General features: G+C 36.2%; 1 protein-coding gene across 1 annotated transcript in view; it reads right to left on the minus strand.

Moving 5' to 3' along the window:
* Positions 1 to 20,055, minus strand: part of TOP1 (DNA topoisomerase I) — a 110,095-nt gene that overhangs the window by 24,861 nt on the left and 65,179 nt on the right. Inside the window, exons 5-9 of the mRNA XM_051979308.1 lie at positions 18,500 to 18,555; positions 15,951 to 16,046; positions 13,955 to 14,030; positions 10,825 to 10,925; positions 4,238 to 4,353 (exon numbers count right to left, since the gene is read on the minus strand). Of these exons, the coding sequence (XP_051835268.1) occupies positions 4,238 to 4,353; positions 10,825 to 10,925; positions 13,955 to 14,030; positions 15,951 to 16,046; positions 18,500 to 18,555 (445 nt within the window). The remainder of the gene's footprint in view (positions 1 to 4,237; positions 4,354 to 10,824; positions 10,926 to 13,954; positions 14,031 to 15,950; positions 16,047 to 18,499; positions 18,556 to 20,055) is intronic.

Genomic DNA, 20,055 nt, shown 5'->3' on the forward strand with positions numbered 1-20,055 from the left:
TCAGAAAACAAGAATGACATTTCAGTATATAGCTACAGCCCGTAGAAGACAGTGGCTATCCCTTTGTCTGAAACAACAAATTGTCAGGCCTAGAGGGAACCTTAGAGATCACCTAGCTCATCCATTTACACAGAACAAAATAGGCCCAGAGAGTGAGCCTGTCAAGGTCACAGTGAAGAAACATGAGCCTGTTTAAAGGTCATCATTAGTCATCCCTCCAGAACTGACCAAAAGGTGGCGCTCCTTTCCATACAAAGACAAATCCACTTTTAGATCCTATAAGCCAAATGTAGCAATCTAAAGGCCTACAACCTACAGAATCCTTGACACAGCTGAGGACAAATCACTACAGCCATAAGAAGAAACTGCAACAATGCAAAAATTCACAAGCAAACAATAAAAACAATAATGTAATACCCAGATTTTATATGTAAATGATTGTTTGGCAATGTAAACATTGGTCAGGATGCTAACATTCTGATTGGGAAAAACCAAAAAAAACCTTCTGGCTAAAGTTCACAAACTGAAGCTTGTGCTCTCAGTTACAGCCAGCCCTGACCCAAAAAGCTTCATTAGAAGGGGTCAAAGAACCAAGTGGCCACAGGAATATATTCCAACTTCTCCAGCCTCTGGAATGTTAGTGAGTTTAAAATGAGCTTCCCAAAGTCAATGACAGTTCCTCACAGTGGTGAGAATGTGATAGGGCTGTTCCTGGCAATGATATCATTTATGGAACAGGAGAAGCACCGAGATCCAGGAAGAAAATTGCTGAGTCAGAGCTGAAAACCTGATGTCCCTTCAGGAAGAGGAGCTCATGTTCTTAGTCATGGCAGGGCCCTAGCTCCCCTGCAGATTTCTCTGGGAAGGTAAATCTGACAGGTTACTCAGAATTCTCTTCCCAAGAGTACTTGTAGGACCAGTTTGACTTTTTCCCTAGGTGGAGCTTGCACAAACGTGTAAACTCAAATCAGAGGGAGAAGAACAAAGTACTAGTTAGTCAAAAGGGCTGAGAATATCTGACAACTCCATAGGAAATGGAGTCAAAGTAGAGGCAGCATGTGGAAAAGGGTATCTGTGATAGTTACACATCAGAAAGACCAATACCAATAATCAAATGCCAAAAGAAAATACTTTCAAATTCACTAATAGAATCAACACAGACAAAAATCAAGCCTGTAATTTCAGTGTTATGATGGAAGAAAAGAAAAGCTCTGAGTTGGGAACCTTATTATCTCTTTTTAAAAAGGAGAATATTCAAAGGCAACATCCAGCCCATAGCCACAGTCCAGTACACCTAGAAGTCTCTCTTTTCAAAGTCACTTCTTTGGCCAAATCTTTACTAAAACAAGGGAAAGTTGTACTTTGAAAGGCTATCTCTTTGAGGGTTTTAGGGAATACTATATTGACCTTGCTTCCTAAGAAGCACAGATGAAAAAATAATTATATGCCAACTGTTTACATTGAGACACCAATGTCTTTATACAATGCTAATTCATTAAGTTTGGTACTGCTCCCAATTACCAAATGTAGGTAAACCTAAGCCCTTTTGTCCAAACCATGACTTCATCACATTGAAAACACAGAAAAGTGCTTATGAGCAATAAGATATGTAATTGTTATCTGAAGCAACTCTGGGGGATCTAATTGGAGCTCCCCATCATTGCTTCTCTTAGCTCTCACATGTGGGAAACATCACTTTAGGGTAAAAACAACAGACGTGTGTGTGTGTGTGTGTGTGTGTGTGTGTGTGTGTGTGTGTGTACACACTACATTTGAAGGTTTGCCAAGTACTTGCCTCACAACATCCCTGTGAGGTAGGTATTGCAGGTATTATGATCCCAACTATATCTGACTACATAACTAAGAATTGAGATCCATTCCAATGCTCCAGTTATTAATTACTAGTTTACTTTGAGATTCAATTAATATGAATGTAGCTTATGGAAAAAGGGAAAACTTGAGATCAACATCCTGCATATGAGATGCCAGTAATGCCTTTGAACACATACCCAGCTCCATGGGTTTGCAACCATTCCTGCAGCCAATGGACCAACCAGCCATTATCAAAAGAGAATAGCACCCTTGCAGATGCAATGTCCCAGAAGCGGGGCTGCCTGCTACAACATTTATTAAGCACCCATTCAGTACAGAGCACTATGCTCACCTACAGGTGAGTCAAAGCTTAGATAAAATATAGTAACTGCCCACATGGAGCTCACAGGCTAATGGGGAATAAAACACAAGCACCAAGTAAATATAATACACTCTATTACACAGTGATCGGTTTAGGTAAGAAACTAAATGTGTTTCTAAAGATGTGAGGAAAAGGGTGGGCAAAAGCCAAGGTCTGAAAGTGCAGGGTGTGTCTGAAGCAAGTAGTAGTTTGGCTGGCAGTCAGAAAGAATGGAGGGGAGGAACATGAGACAAGGCTGAAAGGCAGACTATCCAAGCTTTTAATATCAGATAGAGGAGTGTGAACTTTCTTCCATAAACAAAAGAGAGACTGAAGATTTTTGAGCAGAGAACATAATTAGGTCTATGTCTAAGAAATCCAGCACTGATCTGGATGGACTAGACCAAATAGAGAAAGCAGGATGTGTAATGAAACAATTACTATAGTTCAGGTGGGTGGTGGTGGTGGGAGGAGGGAGAGAGAAGGGAATGATCCAAGATATGTTGCAGAGGTAAAATGGTCAATATTTGGTAACTGACTGAATAGAAGAAGAACGAGTAAAGATAACATCAGTGATATAAGCATGGGAGATTGGGTGAATGACTGTTCAGTCAAAAGAAGGAGCAAGTTTAGGAATAAAAATGATGAGCTCAAGAATAATACATGCCTCTTCAAGCCAAGGCAGAGGCTAGAAGAACCAGAAAATGGATCTCACCCATTGCTGATTATTGCCTTAGATTATAAACCTCTGTTTATTGAAATTAAGTAGTATGTTGGCACTGAACCTTGAATAATACTGTTGTGTGTTTTTGTTAGAACCATTAGTTCCAAGGGACACTGCTAAACTACAGGTACCATGAGTATACCTGTAGTTACCTACCTCCCAGAATGGCTGAAAGGATCAAATGAGGTCATGTACACGAGACATTTTATAACCTGAAAGCACAATATAAATGTCAACAATTCTTGCTTCTTCCCCTGATATATGGGTACCCTTCCATATGCCTGGATACCATTAGGGGAGGGGTGGCAAGGTCAAGGTCTTTAGGACTAGGGTATTTTAGGATAATGTTAGGGGACTTTGTTGATCTAGGTATTTTGTGTTACAGGAACCAATGGCCTGAGATGTGTTTTGACTCACAGCCTCTTGACATAATCAATTATCTACATTCCTCCCTTCCCTTAAAAAGAGATGAGAGGACAGCAGGGGAACCAGATGGAAGGACCAACACTCATGGGATCACAGAGCTGGAATATTCTTCAGTGGCTAATCTAATTCCTTCATTTCACAAATAAGTTCACTGAAGCTTAGGGAACCCAAAGATTTGCCCAATGTCATAGAGGCTGTGGGATCAAAATCTAAACTCAAGTAAAATGTCTACCAAGGTAGTATTTTTTTCTACTGCAATACAGGAAGTCCATTTTTGCAAACGAGGAGAACATGTTAATAGTCCCCCTCTCCCCTTTGGGCAAACAAATTTTTTAAACTATTGCTAAAAGGTGATTCAGACTGTTTTCAGGGCACCCAGGTGATGGAGGTCTATGACAAAGATGGTCAAATTCTACAGTTTAGACCTTAAAAGCCACTTCTAAGATGTTTGAACTCAGAAGCAGATGCATACATGTGCTTTATTCAATCTGGTATTCCTTCGTGGACTCAAAAGGACAGTACAATTCTAGGTTCATTTCCTGTGACGTGTATTTTGTCACTTTCCTTGTATGTTTTCTAAACATATGCCTGCATTTGTGTTTACTAAAAATATATTGCCATGAGTTTGGCTTTCCCAACTAATCCATTCACAAGAGAGATCACAATGGAACAGAACAGAATAGAACATTATCACAAGGGTCCCTAGAAATACTATTCCCATCGAAATAATCTTTAGATCAACTTCTGTGCTTGAAAATGTGAACAAAATAAACTAGATCTTTCTTCGCAACACTGTTTTAATACTAAATGTATTTTATTAGATCCTACCTCCAACTCTGTCCCCCTGTGGAGGGGTGGTCCACCACACCATCATTCTTCAGGACCACAACCCAGACAAATCCTGAACAACTCACCATCATAGTAGAACTTGACATTTTCTGGCAGAGGCTCGTAAGGTGGAGCAAACACAGGGCCTTTATGTTCCAGGAATTTCCACTTGATGCCTTCAGGATAGCGCTCTTCTTCCCACCTTTATAAGAGAGGGGGGCAACCTATATTAGCAATCACCTTGCGTAACATCACCCATCAAATGTCAAGGAACCTATAGTCTACTTGGTTGATTAGGATAGTTCTGAAATTCCAATTGTGTATCCAAAGTTTGTCCCTCAATCTGAAAAACCAGATGATTATGACAGTAAGTATAAGGAGCTCAGTACAAAAGCATGATTTATTTGGGGAATGAAGATGTATCAATCAATTCCAAAATGTGGGTTGCATCTAGTGAAGTCAGCAAATTAAATGCCCTTGTCATCATCAATTCACTTGGGCTTTTAAAGCACTATTAAAACAGGCAAAGTTTTGTCTCACCAATAAGCCACCATTAAGATTTGGCAACTTCTCTCCCCACTTAAAACCATAAAACCTCATAATGAATATTCAGGCTTCTCCAATGCTATTTTCACCTTTACCTTTTTCAAAGGAAAAAAAGTTAATATACCATTTTCATCTTACTACTCTGAAAGTTTAATCAAGTTGGACACATAAAACAATACATATTACATAATAACAGCAACATTAACATCAAGTCAAAGAAATACAATTAGTATTCAAATCACATAATTGTAGTGCTATTAGGGTCATAGCATTGCAGGACTTAAAAGAGTTAAAAGGAATCTTATACCTCATCTTACTCTAAGTTCCAGCATTATGTAGATAGAAAAACTATGGCCTGGAATAGTTGAGGAAAAAGAGCAAATTAATAGAAGAACTGGGACTACAAGTCAGGTCTCCTGACTAAGTCCAGTGTTCTTCCCACTAAAAAACATGAAAATGCCAATCAATTGTTTCCTTCCCATAGGCAAATAAAACCCTCTCAACATATTCACAACTATCAGATCAGAGAAAAGCTCTGTGTAGATGGTGAATAGACATGACAAGAAAAAAAGAATGCTTGCTCCCAAAAAACCCCACAGAATCTCCCCAATCTCTAAAAATCTAATTTTCTACTTTATATCAGCTTCTATGTGGCCCAGCTCTCTCAGGACCTACTGTTTTGTTCAAATACAAGTATCCCTATTTCATTTTGCCTACCTGAGGCCCTTTCTATTCTCTAATTGTAGTGGAGTCACTCAGGGCCATAAGACACTACTAGTTCTGTCTTAGCAGGAGGATTTGAGAACAGAATTTACAGAGGTTACTGTCATAAGATCAGTATTTTTTGCTCTGAAAATAAAATGATTATTTAGGAATGGTATGCTAGACCTCTGCTTTTAAGTTTCCTGACAAAACAGTTCCAAATTATTCTTAATGAAATTTTATAGTGAGGATTATCAGAAAGGGTTAAGAGATGAAAATAGGGAAGGAAGATAGAAGAATGCTTGGGTTAAAGAAAAAAAAATACACAACAGTAAAAGGGGTTGATCAGCTACAGGGAAGTTAGTTCTTACAATTTTATGTGAATATCAATGCTAAATGGATCTTTGAGTATAATATCATTTCTACAGCATCCATAAAATCCTGGCTATTTTAATAAGACTCTTCCCTCCCTATATTATGATCATCTTTTATTTATTACGAGAAGCTCAAAACTCTCAATAGAGTTCTAAACTAGTAACATTTCAGATGAGAATAATTTCAAATATCTCTAAGTTTTTCTTTGCCTTAAAAAAAAAAAGTTGTCTGCTGCTCTCTTTAGAAGGGATATCAGAAGTAAAATATAGGAAGCTCCCAAATTATAGATGTTCATTTTAGGATTTTAGTTTGTTAATGTTATCATAAATGGTGGTAATATTTCCAGATTAGCCCAAAGGGTTATTTATTTAATGTATAATATATTTGAAAATATCATGTATTTACAATGTAAAATTGCTAAACAATCCTGCTATAGATATCCACATTTCTACATTACAAATAAAGCTTTAACATGAGGCCTTCTCATGGTATGGAGGTGACTCAGGTTTCTTAAAAGTTTTTTGTGTGCATTGTATAAGGCCTAGCAGATCCTCCCCTACCAAGCTGGAAAATGCAGGTATAGAGTTAAAAGTATGAGGTATTTATCTAAGGACCAGTACAGCTAAGTTCAAAGAAGCTTATTATCAGGTTGGCTACATGATTAATGAAGTTTTTGGCCAGAGATTTTTAGAGACCAGCCACTAAATTTTGGGGGGGACTGTGATATGTCAGTGGAGGGGGAACTCATACTAACTAAACTACAAATCCTTGGGAGTACTTAAGAATAGGTTAAATACATTTTTGCACACATGCTTGGGAGCTTAGTCAATTAACATTTTTTAAATAAAAATTTTTAAAACTCTTCAATTAAGAAAAAAATCTTTTTCTCTCCATTCCCCCCCACTCCCTTACTATAGAAAATAATAATAAGAAAACCAAATACATGTTCAACATTTCTTTAGGAAAACATGTTTATTATTATTCTGTAAGAAATGATAAGTAGGCTGATTTCAGAAAAGCCTGGAAAGATTTAAATGAACTAATGCTGAGTGAAGTGAGCAGACCCAGGAGAAGACTGTGCACAGTAACAGTAAGATTATGTGATGGACTTGGCTCTTCTCAACAATGTGGTGATTCCAGGAAATTCTAATAGACTTGGAATGGAAAATGCCTGTCACATCCAGAGAGAGATATGGAGACTGAATGTGGAATACAGCATAGTATTTTCACCTTTTTATTTGTTTTTTCTCTTTCATGGTTTTTTTTTTCCCCTTTGGTCTGATTTTTCTTGTATAACATGATAAAAATGGAAATATGTTTAAAAGGATAGCATATATTTAGCCTATGTCATATTGCTTGTTGTTTTGGGGAAGGGGGAGGTAAGGGAGAGAGGAAGAAAAATTTGGAATGCAAAGTTCTACAAAAACGAATATTGAAAACTATCTTTACATATATTTGGAAAAATAAAATACTATTGAAGAGAAAAAAGGGAAAATGTGTTTAGAAATATGTCAATGATGTTACTTTTTCATCTCCTGGATGAGCTAGTAAAAAGAGGTACGTATGTGTGGAGAGTAAGGAAACAGAGGGGCTGGGGTCTTATGATAATCTCTTTTCCCACTTGTAACTATATTCCATGTGGAACTTGGGACTGCTCCCAAAGGTTAAATGATAGAAGCATCTTACTTGTTCTTCCTTCTCATAACCTAACCATCAGCAAGAGGATATTCATCTCCTGCCTCTTACCTATGACCAACAATAAAAAGAGAATATAGAATGGTGTCCTGCTCTCTGTGGTTCCAGTAAGTCTGTCCCATCTATAGTATAAATCAACCCTTCTCAATAAATAGGAATAGTTAGAACAGGGCTTGTACAGGCAAACTAAGTTTCTTTGTCTGGGATAAATAAATGAGGAGAAAATCAAAACACTACAATACTTTATGCTAAAAAAGTCTGATTTGTGTTGAGAGAATTCAAAGTAAAACAGATAAAAAAAAAAAACTTGCTTTATTCATACTAAATTCTATTTGTTTTTATGGCCTTAATAACCAAAAATAGTGAGCTAGGGTTTTTTTTTTTTTTCCCAACTACCTCAATCTCCCTCTTCACCTCCCCAAATGCCATGAGTTATATAGCTATTGGTTCTTAAATAAAGATTAGAGAAAGTCATATGGGGTCCACTTACAGCACCTCATTTCAGAAGGATCCCTAAAAACTCAAGGAAAGTACAATATAACACCAACTTTGCCAGTGGCTGCCCAGTGCCCAGTCTGTTTCTGGTCAGGAAAGAACAGAATGTAGCGGCTTCTCTTTTATGTAGAGTTTCACTTAGGAGGAAGTGGATAAAGTCTTCCCCAACCTCCTACCCTCCCATACCCCAAAATCTCATCTGAACCAAAACAAAACACTATTCTCTACAATCCCACCTCCCATCTCCAAACCCACCAGTGTAAAAGTCAGTTCTCCCGGATAGTATTGGATTTCTGCCATCCTTGGATTTTCTTCCTTCCTAACAAAAGCCCCTGCCACCCAAAAGCCCACTTGCTCCCACAGCATCTCCCAGCAGCTATCGCTGTGACGGCTGCCCTCTCACATCCTGCACAGAAACAGCTCATACAAGAACACAGCTAGCTTCCTGCCCTATTTCACCCTGCCAGGCCAGTGTTCCAGGTGAACTGAGAAATATCTAGAATGCCAAGCTTACTAAGGTCCAACAGACTGGGACAAATACCTCATAAAGAGATAGTCTGCATATGGAGGAAACATAAGAAGTTTATCCAGATGTTTCAGATAGTTCAAAGTGGGAAGATTGGTTTTGGAAGTCATAGCTTGCCAGTTAAGTTCAAGGACAAAGTCAGAAAACAGCAGGAGTTTTTTCAAGGATATGAGTTTAACAAAGAAGCACATGAACCAGATTAGAAAATCAATCTTGAACATTTTAATTATTCAGAAGAGAATAACCATATCCCTCTACTGTCACTTTATGCAGTTTGAACAATTAGAGGTGTTTTGGGATAGAACTGTGGGAAATCAGTCAGTACAACAAATGCACTGAAATGGGAAGAGTAATATTCATGCATGACAAATGAAACCACCTCTCAATGACAAGTATTTGAAGAAACAATAAAAACCAACTGGGGACAATCTAAGAGCTGACTTGAAAGGAATACAATATGCCCTGAGAACTTTTAAGTTCTGCCCTCTAAAGAAATTACAAGATGTAAGATATAAGTCAACTTAGAAGATGACCCAGACCCAAATTGAACATAGCAAGCATCCTCAGCCTGGGAAATTGCCATTGCCTGGAAGAAAAGTATAAAGAATAAGGGAGGAAAAAAAGAATACCTGACAAATCAGACTTTCAAAATATAGCAAATCACCTTCATATCCCGGACAGCAAACTTTAAGGAGCCCTGCAGACCACAGTGGTTCATAGTGAAGAAAGAAGATCACAATGATTCATAGTGAAGAAAAAGAAAGATTAAAGACAGTCTGGCTCATCTAAGTTAGAAAGAGCCTCTTCAAAGACACAAGTTAGAAAGAGACTTAAGATCAACCCATTAAGCCACTTAGTTCTGCTTTTAATTAGGACTATTATTAGAAAGACTTTTTTGAAGCTGAAGAGAGATGATTTTAGATAGCAAGTAAGGGGAAGCAGTGGGAAAAAAAAAAATGGAAGACGACCATCTAAGCTCCATGATTAGAAGTTGCCAATAAGTAACACTATGGCCAAGCGAACTGAAAACAAGACTGAAAGGTGATAAAAATAAGATATATTAATAAATATTTTTCAAAAAGCTGAACTGGATTTTTAAATACAGAGTAAAGTACTTCTACAGTGATAGAAGAAAATAGAAACTCCTATCTCTGAGTGAATTCATCATATCTTCAAAAAATGCAAGGTGTGGATGCAAAAAATACTTAAAGCTTCAATCCATTTCAGGAAAGTTTAAGAAATTGGGGTTTAGAAGGAAACATGCATTTAACAACATTATAAAAACTATTCATCTTTTGATCCATGATCCATGATTACTCACACATTCAATTTTTGGTTGAAGTGCATACTATGACTAGAGTTAACTAGATTCTCATTTTAAAAAAAGAAAAAGAAAAATCTTCAAAGACAGTAGCTACTATTTGTCATGTGAATTCAAAGTACAAATGATTAGTTAAAAGTAATACTACAGTATCCAAAAAAAAAAAGGTAACACATCTTCTAATAAAGATTTAAACATTCAATTATAAGGTAGCTTCACAATATAAGGAAATGTTACTCATGAAATGTTCCCCATGTTAAAAGGCCTCTCTTTGGGAACTAATATGCACAGATATCAATGGGAAGAGAAGAAAGGAATCATGAACCAGAATCATAACAACAGTCAATTTTCAGAAACTGGAAATATGCTCGTTAGAATATACCTTGAATTTAATCAAATAGAGGAGATGGGCATCTCCACTGACAAGAAACGAAATCAAAACTTTACTAAAACCACAGGGAAATAAACAAAAGAGCTTTTTTGTTTTGTGTTTTCTAATATTAGGTGGGAGAGGCCCCAAATCCCTTTGCTTTCTGAGCTCATTTGAGAAACTCCTTTCCTAGTGACTGCATAGCTTTTCCCCTTTGCTAGACAAGTGCTAGTGTTTACTCACCTGACTAGAGCCTCTCCTACACAGAACTAGCCCCCGTTCCTGCCACCTTAAACTTTCATTATCAATGATTCCTTCCCTGCTGTCACCCAGGCTCTAAATCACTCTCCAGAGCTCTTCCTTTCTGTCTGGGCAGTGAGAGTGCTAAGTTCTGCCAAGCTATATACTCCAACCTGGAACTCTTCCCCCTTACCCACAACTAATCTAAAGCTGCTAAAGGCAATCTAAGACATCTCCTTTAGGAAAAAAAGATAAAAGAGAACCTGTAACATTATTTCAAAAAATACTGTTTTAGAGGAGCACATATTTTCTATATTATTACCACAAAAGTGAACTCCCCAATTAGACTAAATTAGATAATAGAGAAAACTGCTAAAATTTTAACCCAGTGATGACATGTTACCATTTCCATTTTTGCTCCTCCTCTTTCTTCGGCTTCTTTCGCTTATTATCTGGTTCAGGAAGTTTCTTATCTTTGTTCTTGATTTTTTTTGCTTTGTTGTCCTAAGAGAACAATTAAGAGAAAAGTACTAAGTCATGGAAGGAAACTACTTAAGAGTCACCATAAACTGTACTGTACTCACATACATAATTCTTAAAGGGTTGGAGATCTGAATGTTAAAGACTGGCTTCACAGCATGTCTAAATTAAAAGGAATTTTGGCGATTACTAAGTCCTCCCCATGGTACAAGGAGAAAACCAAGGTGAAGAATGAAGATATTAGTAGTTCCTTACCAGAGGAAGAAAGACAGCTCCAGGAAATGTCTACTTTTTTACTCGACTATATCTTGCTCTCAAGCACTTCTACCACTAGCAATCTAAGTATTTATGTGGTCCAATGTTCTCACAACTGACCTGGTGAGGAGTGCTCTATTGCCACTATCAAAAAGTAATTATTTGAAATTATATTAAAAATGAGGTAGCAAAATCAACATAATATGGCCAGAGAGACCTAAAAAGCTTATTCATTCTACATTGGGCTTTTTTCCAAGGTTAAGTTGGCTCCACTTTGCCCCATTTTTCATGAATACACCAGTCTCAGGCAATAGTATTAAAATGGTAGTGATCCAGCAGCAAATATAAGTAACACAAGTTCACTGAAACTTTTGGTGAAAAATAACATAACCAGACGGAACATGTATGGTCAATGTAAAAATGTCATTTTCTTTAAAGTAAGAAGATCTTTTGAATATAAAGAAACAAAATATTTTACATAGCATATTATACATTATACATCATGTATATTTTACATGTTAATATATTTAGGATCTTTCCTTACCCTCAGGAAAATTAAGTTTTTGCATATATTTTATATACCTCATAGACAGCAATATTTCAGCATTTATTCATGTGCATTTAAACTCTACTGAAAGAGTTGTAAGAAATTTTCAGAAAGGAAGATATGGTTCATGAAAAACGGATGAGAATCCTGAGTTTATTTAAATGACAAGGATTACCATTTAAACAAAAACAAGATAAAAATAAAAGGAAATACAGTTCAAATTATTCTCTTAATAGCTTCTGAAAACCTGTGCAGATGTTCACATCAGTAAACTACTAGCTACAGTATCACTTTCAAATCTCAAAATGAGAAAAACAACAGTAAGGGACTTTTGGGTAATTATCAGATTAGAAAAAGTATAAACTTAAGTTTACATGATATTTGATTTCCCTGCCCTTATATAAGCCTGGTCTTTGACTGAAACAGTCCCTCTGTCTTATGTATTTATTTGTTTGGAAAAATGGAGATCAGCAAGAAAAGGGTAAGTAAAGGCTGAAAAGAGATAGGATGGGACAATAAAAAATACAACTAAATATCTTTTTTAAAGGATTTAACTAAGGTATCTATTATCCACAACCATACCTTCAATCTCAAAAATGGCTTATCTTGCTTTAAAGGGCTTAAGTATACAATACTCTTGGTGGAACAGTTAGTACTATAAAGTCAGTGTACAGAACACTAAAGCAAGAGCAAAGTCTTGGACTTAAGCTGCACATTCCTTTCTAGATTGGTTTATGCCAGTTACCTATATATAAAAGCACAATGATTGGCCACCACGAATCACCACTCAACATTATTCTGAATTTCTTGGACTTGGCTGCCATAACTTGTACTATTGCCAGGAACAGGAAAGTAGTCAGCAAAAAGGCGGCTTTGAAAACCAGGGAACTGAGAAATGTATTCTCATAACCCTTCTGGGCCTGTCTACTCACTACTGTTCCTAGAAGGGTTTATTAAAAATTCAGTTTCAGGGGATTGGACTAGATGGCCCCTAAAGATTCCTTCTAACTTCTAATCTATGATCCTATAATCTCATTCTTTCTTTTAGATAGTTCTATAAACTCACTATTATTTAATGTCTTTACTTCTAAGGTTTTTAGTCATTGACTGACTCTCATGACTTTTTAAAAATCAAAGGCTAACCTTCCTGTTATTATTGTATACTCTAACATTCCTTTCCAAAAAGAAAGGCTCAACAACATTCACACCTAATGTTTTCCTTTCTTCTATGTAGTAGCTAATAAACTAGCTAAGTATAAGAAAGTCTATTATCCTCTTTTCTTTCCTTTCTATTACTGGCTACTTCTACAGGGCTGAATAAAGATTAAGAAAACATTTTGTTTGATAAAAAATGATTAGCAGGACTGGAATGAAATAAAGAAGTGAAGATAGTTTCTTTAATAGTAGTAATGGACTATTCACATTATATGAACTGAGGTTGAGCTGGAAAGTATCAGCCAGCAAGGCCAATACTTAGAAGCCTAATTTAACATTAAGTGGAGACCAATTCCATCTAGCTGCTTTGCTCTAAAAGGTCTCTAACTAGTATGAGAATTAACAATTTTCTTGAATCCTCAGGGTGAGGGGAACCAATAGACTGAAGAGGGAAAGTCAAGCACAACAGTTTTAGTCATCCCTTTATCCTTCACAGAATAAACCTCATTATACCTGAGTAGCTCAACATATAGGGGTATAGGGGAATTTGTCAAGACTACCCCAGTCAATGTCCTAGAAAAATAATGATTTCAAAGGGTAGGAATTCCAAGATTCCCAGAAAAATAAACTAGGAATCATTTAGTCAGTATTTGATTGAGTATATCTGAACTAAGTAGCATTCTTTTTGAGGGGAGGGAAGTGGTCAATTTAGTATGTTCACTCTATGATGGGGAATGTCTTAAGACTTTATAATTCCACTCTCATTACTTAGGTCCACAAAAGAATTTTTTTTTCCCCTAAGATTGCTTTACATCATAGGATGATATATTTAAGAACTGGGAGAAATCCTTAAAGATCATTAACACCAATTTACATCTGAGGTACCTGAGGCCCACAGATAAAACTGATTTGCCAAAGAGGCTGAAGGCAACAAATGGCAGAGCCAGGACTCCAAGCTAGGTCCTCTCACACCAGACCCTGAACCCACTCTGTTGCACTGTGCTTTCTCCTAAGCAGATACAGAAGCTCTCTGACAATCACATCAGCTATAGAAGTCAATTCCAAACCAGAAGTCCCATTCCATTTTCTTACTAACCTCCTCTTCCTCTGGTTTCCGCTTCTTCACCTTCTTGATATCTTCTGTTTTTATTTTCTTGGGTTTATAATCAGCACTAGAGAATAGTAGAGGAGAAAAAAGCACTTACATATAAATCAATTGCTCTTTTGTTCTTAACCCTAAAAATGAAAAGCCCACATATGGGAATGCAATGAAATGAAAATGTAAGACCAACTTACAGATAGAAAGATAGATACGAAAGATATAGAAAAGAAGTTACAGTCAGAAAGAAGACTTGCAAGCATGGTATAAAATTAGTTCCTCTAGATGAAGAGAAAGGAAATAAGCATTTATATATTACTTCCTATGTACCAGGTATTGTGCTAAATGCTTTTTAAAAAAATATATAGTTTTTTATTGCCAGAAAATATGCATGGGTAATTTTTATAACATTGTCCCTTGCACTCACTTCTGTTCCAACTTTTCCCTTCCCTCCCTCCACATCTCCCCAGATGGCAGGCAGTCTCATACATGTTAAACATGTTAAAGGTTACCTTAGATACAATATATGCGTACAGATCCATATAGTTCTCTTGTTGTGCTAAATGTTTTTTTACAAATATAATCTCATTTCGTCCTCATAATAGCTCTGTGAAGAAGGTACTCTTAATCACCCCATTTTATAATTAAGGAAATTGAGGCAAATAGGGGTTAAGTAACTTGCTCAGAGTCGGGGCTACTAGTAAGTATCTGAAGCAGGATTTGAACTCCCAACTCCAGGCCCAGTGCTCTGTTCATTGCATTACCTAGCTACCTCTAGTTCGAGAAGAGTGAGTGTACAATGACAATTTAGAAACTAAAATTATGACAACACTGAAAAGCTATTGTGAAAAGGAAAGTAGCTTATTCTCTTATTGAAAAAACAGTGAATTTAAATCTATCTACTACTTTTCTCACTAAAACACTTCACCAGCCATTCATCTAAAGCCCGAATCTTGTGAATTTTTAACAGATATTTATTTAGGTTCTACGTGCCAGTGCTGGAACACTGATTTTTTTAAACTTTGCCTCATATGCCTAGGATGTTTTCCATTCCCTTTTCTTTTCCAATTCCTGAATTCCTCCAAATCCTATCTTCTACAAGGTTTTCTTGATCCCCCTCAATGTTAGTACCTTCCCTCTGTTGCTTAAAATTTCATTTATCATGTCTATATTTTGTTTGTAAACAGCTGTTTGCATGTTGTTTTCCTATCTCACTATGGGCTCCTTGAGAGCGGAGGGCCTGATGGGCGAGAAGGGGGCAATGGTGGAAAGAGAGGGTACAAGGAAGAAGTGTTCTTAGTATCCCTAGTGCCTGACACAGTATCTGTCACATAATAGGCACTTAAATGTTTGCTGACTCAAAGGGAAGTCTTCAGATTATAGCTAACTCCTGAACCTATTTCCTTTTATCTGTGTCCTATGAATCTTTGCTCTATTTTTGGAAGCACAGTAAGTAATTGGTACATAAATAAAATAAAGGAGCAATTAATGTTCAACAATTTAAGGAAAAGAAAATGAGCTAGTTTGAAGTATAGAATATCTGAAAAAAAGTGTAATTTTGATAACTTCTGTGTGTACCAAATATTTATGCTGAATAAAATCCGACTTACAAAGGATTGCCTAAAAGTAACTACTTCTTGGGGAACTGTTTTAAGGAATAGTTTGGAAGACCATATATAATTAGTATATCACTGGTTTTAAGTAATAAGCATTTCAAAGATACTCAAACTTCCTTTTGATCAGCAGTCTTAAATATCCTGTTATTTTTTTTTTTGCACTGTTCTTTTATGCTCAATAAATCTTTACTCCAAAGAAGGAAAACCATCTAATTTTATCCATTAAATCCAAATTCTGAATTAGTCAAATTAATGAATGAAGTTTCAAATTGTATACTATGCAATCAAGTATTGTATTGACTCTTCTGGACAGCTATTCTCTAAACAAAGAAACAATCTCCTTCTCTGCTCAATGAATCAAAATGAATATTACTTACTCATCATCCTCTCGAGGTCTCTTTAAAGGCTTGATATCTTCTTTAGGTGAGGCAAAATAACCATCATCATCTGGTTCATCTTTAATACGAGGAGGACTAAGGAAAGTTGATAAGTCTTATTAGGAATACTGGAATTCTCTGAACAAAAGGCAGAAATTATCCTACTAAGAGATAACTGTCAGAGTATATTTGGATCTTCATATTCTCTGGTTCTACATCAGAAATAGATTAAATCTCTCCTTGCTTTATATGTCCCTTTAGTTATCTGAATTTATCTACACTTCCTAGAATAAAGGGCTGAGTCATCTCACTTGAGATCTAGATTAGTTATACTCTTACGCACCAGAGATGACTCAAGCTAAAATCAACCGGAGCCTCTTCCTTATTGCTTGCTCATTTCAGACTAGGGTGGATGGATTCAGTGCCGTCCTTCTGTCACAAGGTATATAACCAATCAGCTAGTCACTGTCAGAGACACACTCCAAAAAGTCTTTGCATCTCTGAAGTAATTTCCTCAATATTGCACATATGATAAAGCATTAAAATTAACATTTGAGGTGATCTAAGACAATTCCAATAAAATGGGGATGGAAAATGTCATCTGCCATTTTCTGCCAGAGAGAGAACTATAGAAACGAAATGTGGATCAAAGTATAGTATTTTAGCTTTTTTTTTTCCCCTTTCTCATGGCTTCCCACCCCCCCCCCTTTCATTTGATTTTTCTAATATAACAGGACAATACGCTTAAAAAGACTGTACATGTATAACCTATGACAAATTGCTTGCTGTATTTGGTGAGGGATAGGAAGGAAAAAACTGGAATGCAAAATCTTGTAAAAATGAATGTTGAAAACTATCTTTGGATGTGTTTGGAGAAATAAAACCTTATTGAGGGGAAAAAAAAGCCCAAACTGGACAAACTGTTCCAAAACTATTACTTCTCCTTGTTAAAAAAAACTATAATTCTAAGCTTTAATAACATTAGTTTTCAAAAGCAAAATTTCCATTTACATAAAGTTACAGAGAATAACTCCCTTTCTTATCAAAATTGTTTTTGTCAACTCTCCCCTCTCCCCCCAGGCAACGGGGGTGAAGTGACTTGCCCAGGGTTACATAGCTAGGAGGTGTTAAGTGTCTGAGGCCACATTTGAACTCGGGCCCTCCTAACTTCAGGTCTGGTGTTCTATCCACTGCGCCCCAGCTAGCTGCCCCCTTTTTGTCAACTTTTATAGTTACAGAATAGAAAATCACTACCCACAACGCTGAATGTTGAAAAGTTCCAATTGTTCTTAGCCAGAACACCTCAATGTTTAGAAACCAGCTGAATGCAAGCCGGATTTTAGAACAGTCACAGGTAATAAAACATGCAAACATGTACAAAACTACTCTGAAGGAAGTACTCCATCAGAATCAGACTGGATTGTTTGTTTTTTTTTTTCACATAAGTACAGAAGACTATAACGTTTTAAAAATGAACTCTGGGTATACTAATTTATCAGAGACAAGAAAGGACCATGATTCAGAACTGAACAATTCTGTTACTACCATTTAGAAAAGGTTAAATCTACACTGGACCCAGAGAAGCCCAGTTATAGTCTTAAGATAAAAATGTGCCAGCCCTAATTAGTTCAAGGAGCAGTTGGCTTTTAACTTAAGCTATTATTCTATATTTTTCACAAAATACTTTTAAATTATGCCTAATTTTAATTTTTTAAATTATGCCTAATTATGCAATTGTCATTTCTACTTAGAGGAACTCAGAACTGACCATATATTGTCCCAAAGAAGATTTATATTCAGAAATGAAACTAAAGTTTTAAGAATTAAACTCAAAGCACTTGGCTGGAAGCAGCAAAGGAATATCTATAGCCCTTTCCAGCAAAATGAAACAATGCTATAGGATTATTTTAGGAAATAAACTGCCATTTTAGGAAAGCAGAATTTAAGTACTTATCCACAAAACTACAAAATTCCTGTACCTAACAGTGTATATTCCTCTTAAATATGCAATAAAATAGAGGTAGATTAAGACTGGTTCCTTACAGTACTTGAAAATGACAAAGACTTGAGAGCATGAGATTTGTTAATGAAATTCTGTAAAAGAAAGTGGAACATCTCAATGGTGTTTCTTGTCAATACGAGGAGAGAAGAAATTTTAGCTTAGTAGTAATAATGAATGACTAGCACTGGTAAGGGCAAAATGGAAGTTGATAATTGGTTTTAGTTCAACATATCCTTGCTGTCCTATTCAAATTAGGCACACATCCTCCTATTCAGTTCTAAGGGGAAAAAAAAAAGCCAGGCTTCAATCATTTCCTACCAGCCATTGCCCCTTCAAAATAATTTATTGGTATGTTCATATTGCTATTCTCTTCCTAATGTTTGATAGAACAAGAGTGAATGATGGCTCAAATTAAATTCTTCATCCACTGCAATTGTCAAAAAAGACTAAGCAGGTCTCCTCTGTCTCTAGGCCCAATGTTGTTAACATGGCAATTAACTAGTAGACACCGATATTGAAAGATAAATCGATGAAGAAGATTCCTTACCTAGAAAAACCATTTTCTTTCTCCTTCTTTATTTTTGCATCTCCAGATGGTCTTCCCTGTAAGGAAATCAATACAAAATGATCAGCAGCTCAAATTATTTCAGTTTGAGTGAATCTCTCATATAACCATCAACATAAAGTTTTAAGTCTTTTTAGCACAAGGTAGGTTTCAGCTTTTCTTTTTATAAGGAACTTTCCAAAGTTTTCTTGAAATGACAGAATTTTAGAGTTAGATGAGTTCAGGTAATCTAGTCCTCTCATTTCACAAAGGAGTAAACTAAGGCTCACTGAGTTGGACTCAGAAAGTGGCAAAGCTGAGACTGTAATACAGTGTCCTGTGGTCTTCCCACTAATACCCCGTTTGTTGACTCCCAATTTTTGAGAGTAATAAGATATATAAATTCTCTCAAAGAATATAGCCTCATTACACTTTCAGAGGTTCAGGGTAGGTAAAGAGTGGGAGTCATGTAAAAACATGATTAGAGGGTAGCAAGAATAAGATGGTTAAAAAAAAAAAAAAAGCTTGTGGGAGTTTTAAGACATAAGAATCTTTGGTAGTCAAGGACTATATATGAATAAAATTTCCCATAAACAAGTATAGGTAGTTGGGAAACACAAAAGTTGTATCATACTAACTCCCTTTGGAAGGCAATTTTGTTTCAGGCTAAAATGAAGATATTAAACCTTTGCATATATGCCATTCTCCTATTTCACAGACATCATTGTGTCTGTCACTGATGTGCTAAGCAGAGCAGGACAAAATGGGGAATGAGCCACTATTTCATGTATTTTTGAACTTAGCCAAACCAAACAGCCACATTCTTTTCTCTCAATCTTCTAAGACTTGTTAGACACGTTGAGAATATTAAAAAATTTGTACAGTGTGTTCTACCCCCAACCAGATGGGCAGAACCTCACTGAAAAAAGTTTTAATTGACTAGGCTGGGTCTGTGAGTCTCATTTAAAAAAAAAAAGGCAAAAAAGCCTACAAGATATTTCAATCTAAAAATAATGGCAATGCTAACAATCACTAGTATTTGTATATTGCTTTGAATTTTGCAAAGCATTTTTATAAATATTATCTCATTTGATCCTTTCCATTATTTTGGGAGATAAGTGCTATTAGTATCTTCATTTTATAGATGAGGCAATTGAGGCAGAGATTTGCCCAGGACCACAAAGCCAGTAGGTATCTAATGAAGGACTTGCTTTTTGGTTCAAACACCCAGCACTCTACCCACTCTACCATCTAGGCCATAATTTTGATCATATTCCTCTCATATGAGTAGGCTACTTAGGCTACCATCTTCTTGGCCCCAAAGTGTACTTCACCTGACAAAAATTTTTTGTATCAGGTAAATAGAATTTATATCAAAGCACTCCATATTTTTAGTTTATCTACTGATTAGCTGAAGGGTTTCCAAGAAAGAAGCAAAAACAATATGGCAATGATCTGCTCACCTGGAATATTACTCAAGAGTGATGGGAAGAAAGGAATTTACTTTTTGTGGTTTAAGAATGATTTGCTTCTAAGTCATAGGCAAAACTGCCTGTATT

The sequence above is a fragment of the Antechinus flavipes genome, chromosome 2 (genome assembly GCF_016432865.1).
Source record: "Antechinus flavipes isolate AdamAnt ecotype Samford, QLD, Australia chromosome 2, AdamAnt_v2, whole genome shotgun sequence".
In the NCBI taxonomy this organism is placed as follows: domain Eukaryota; kingdom Metazoa; phylum Chordata; class Mammalia; order Dasyuromorphia; family Dasyuridae; genus Antechinus; species Antechinus flavipes.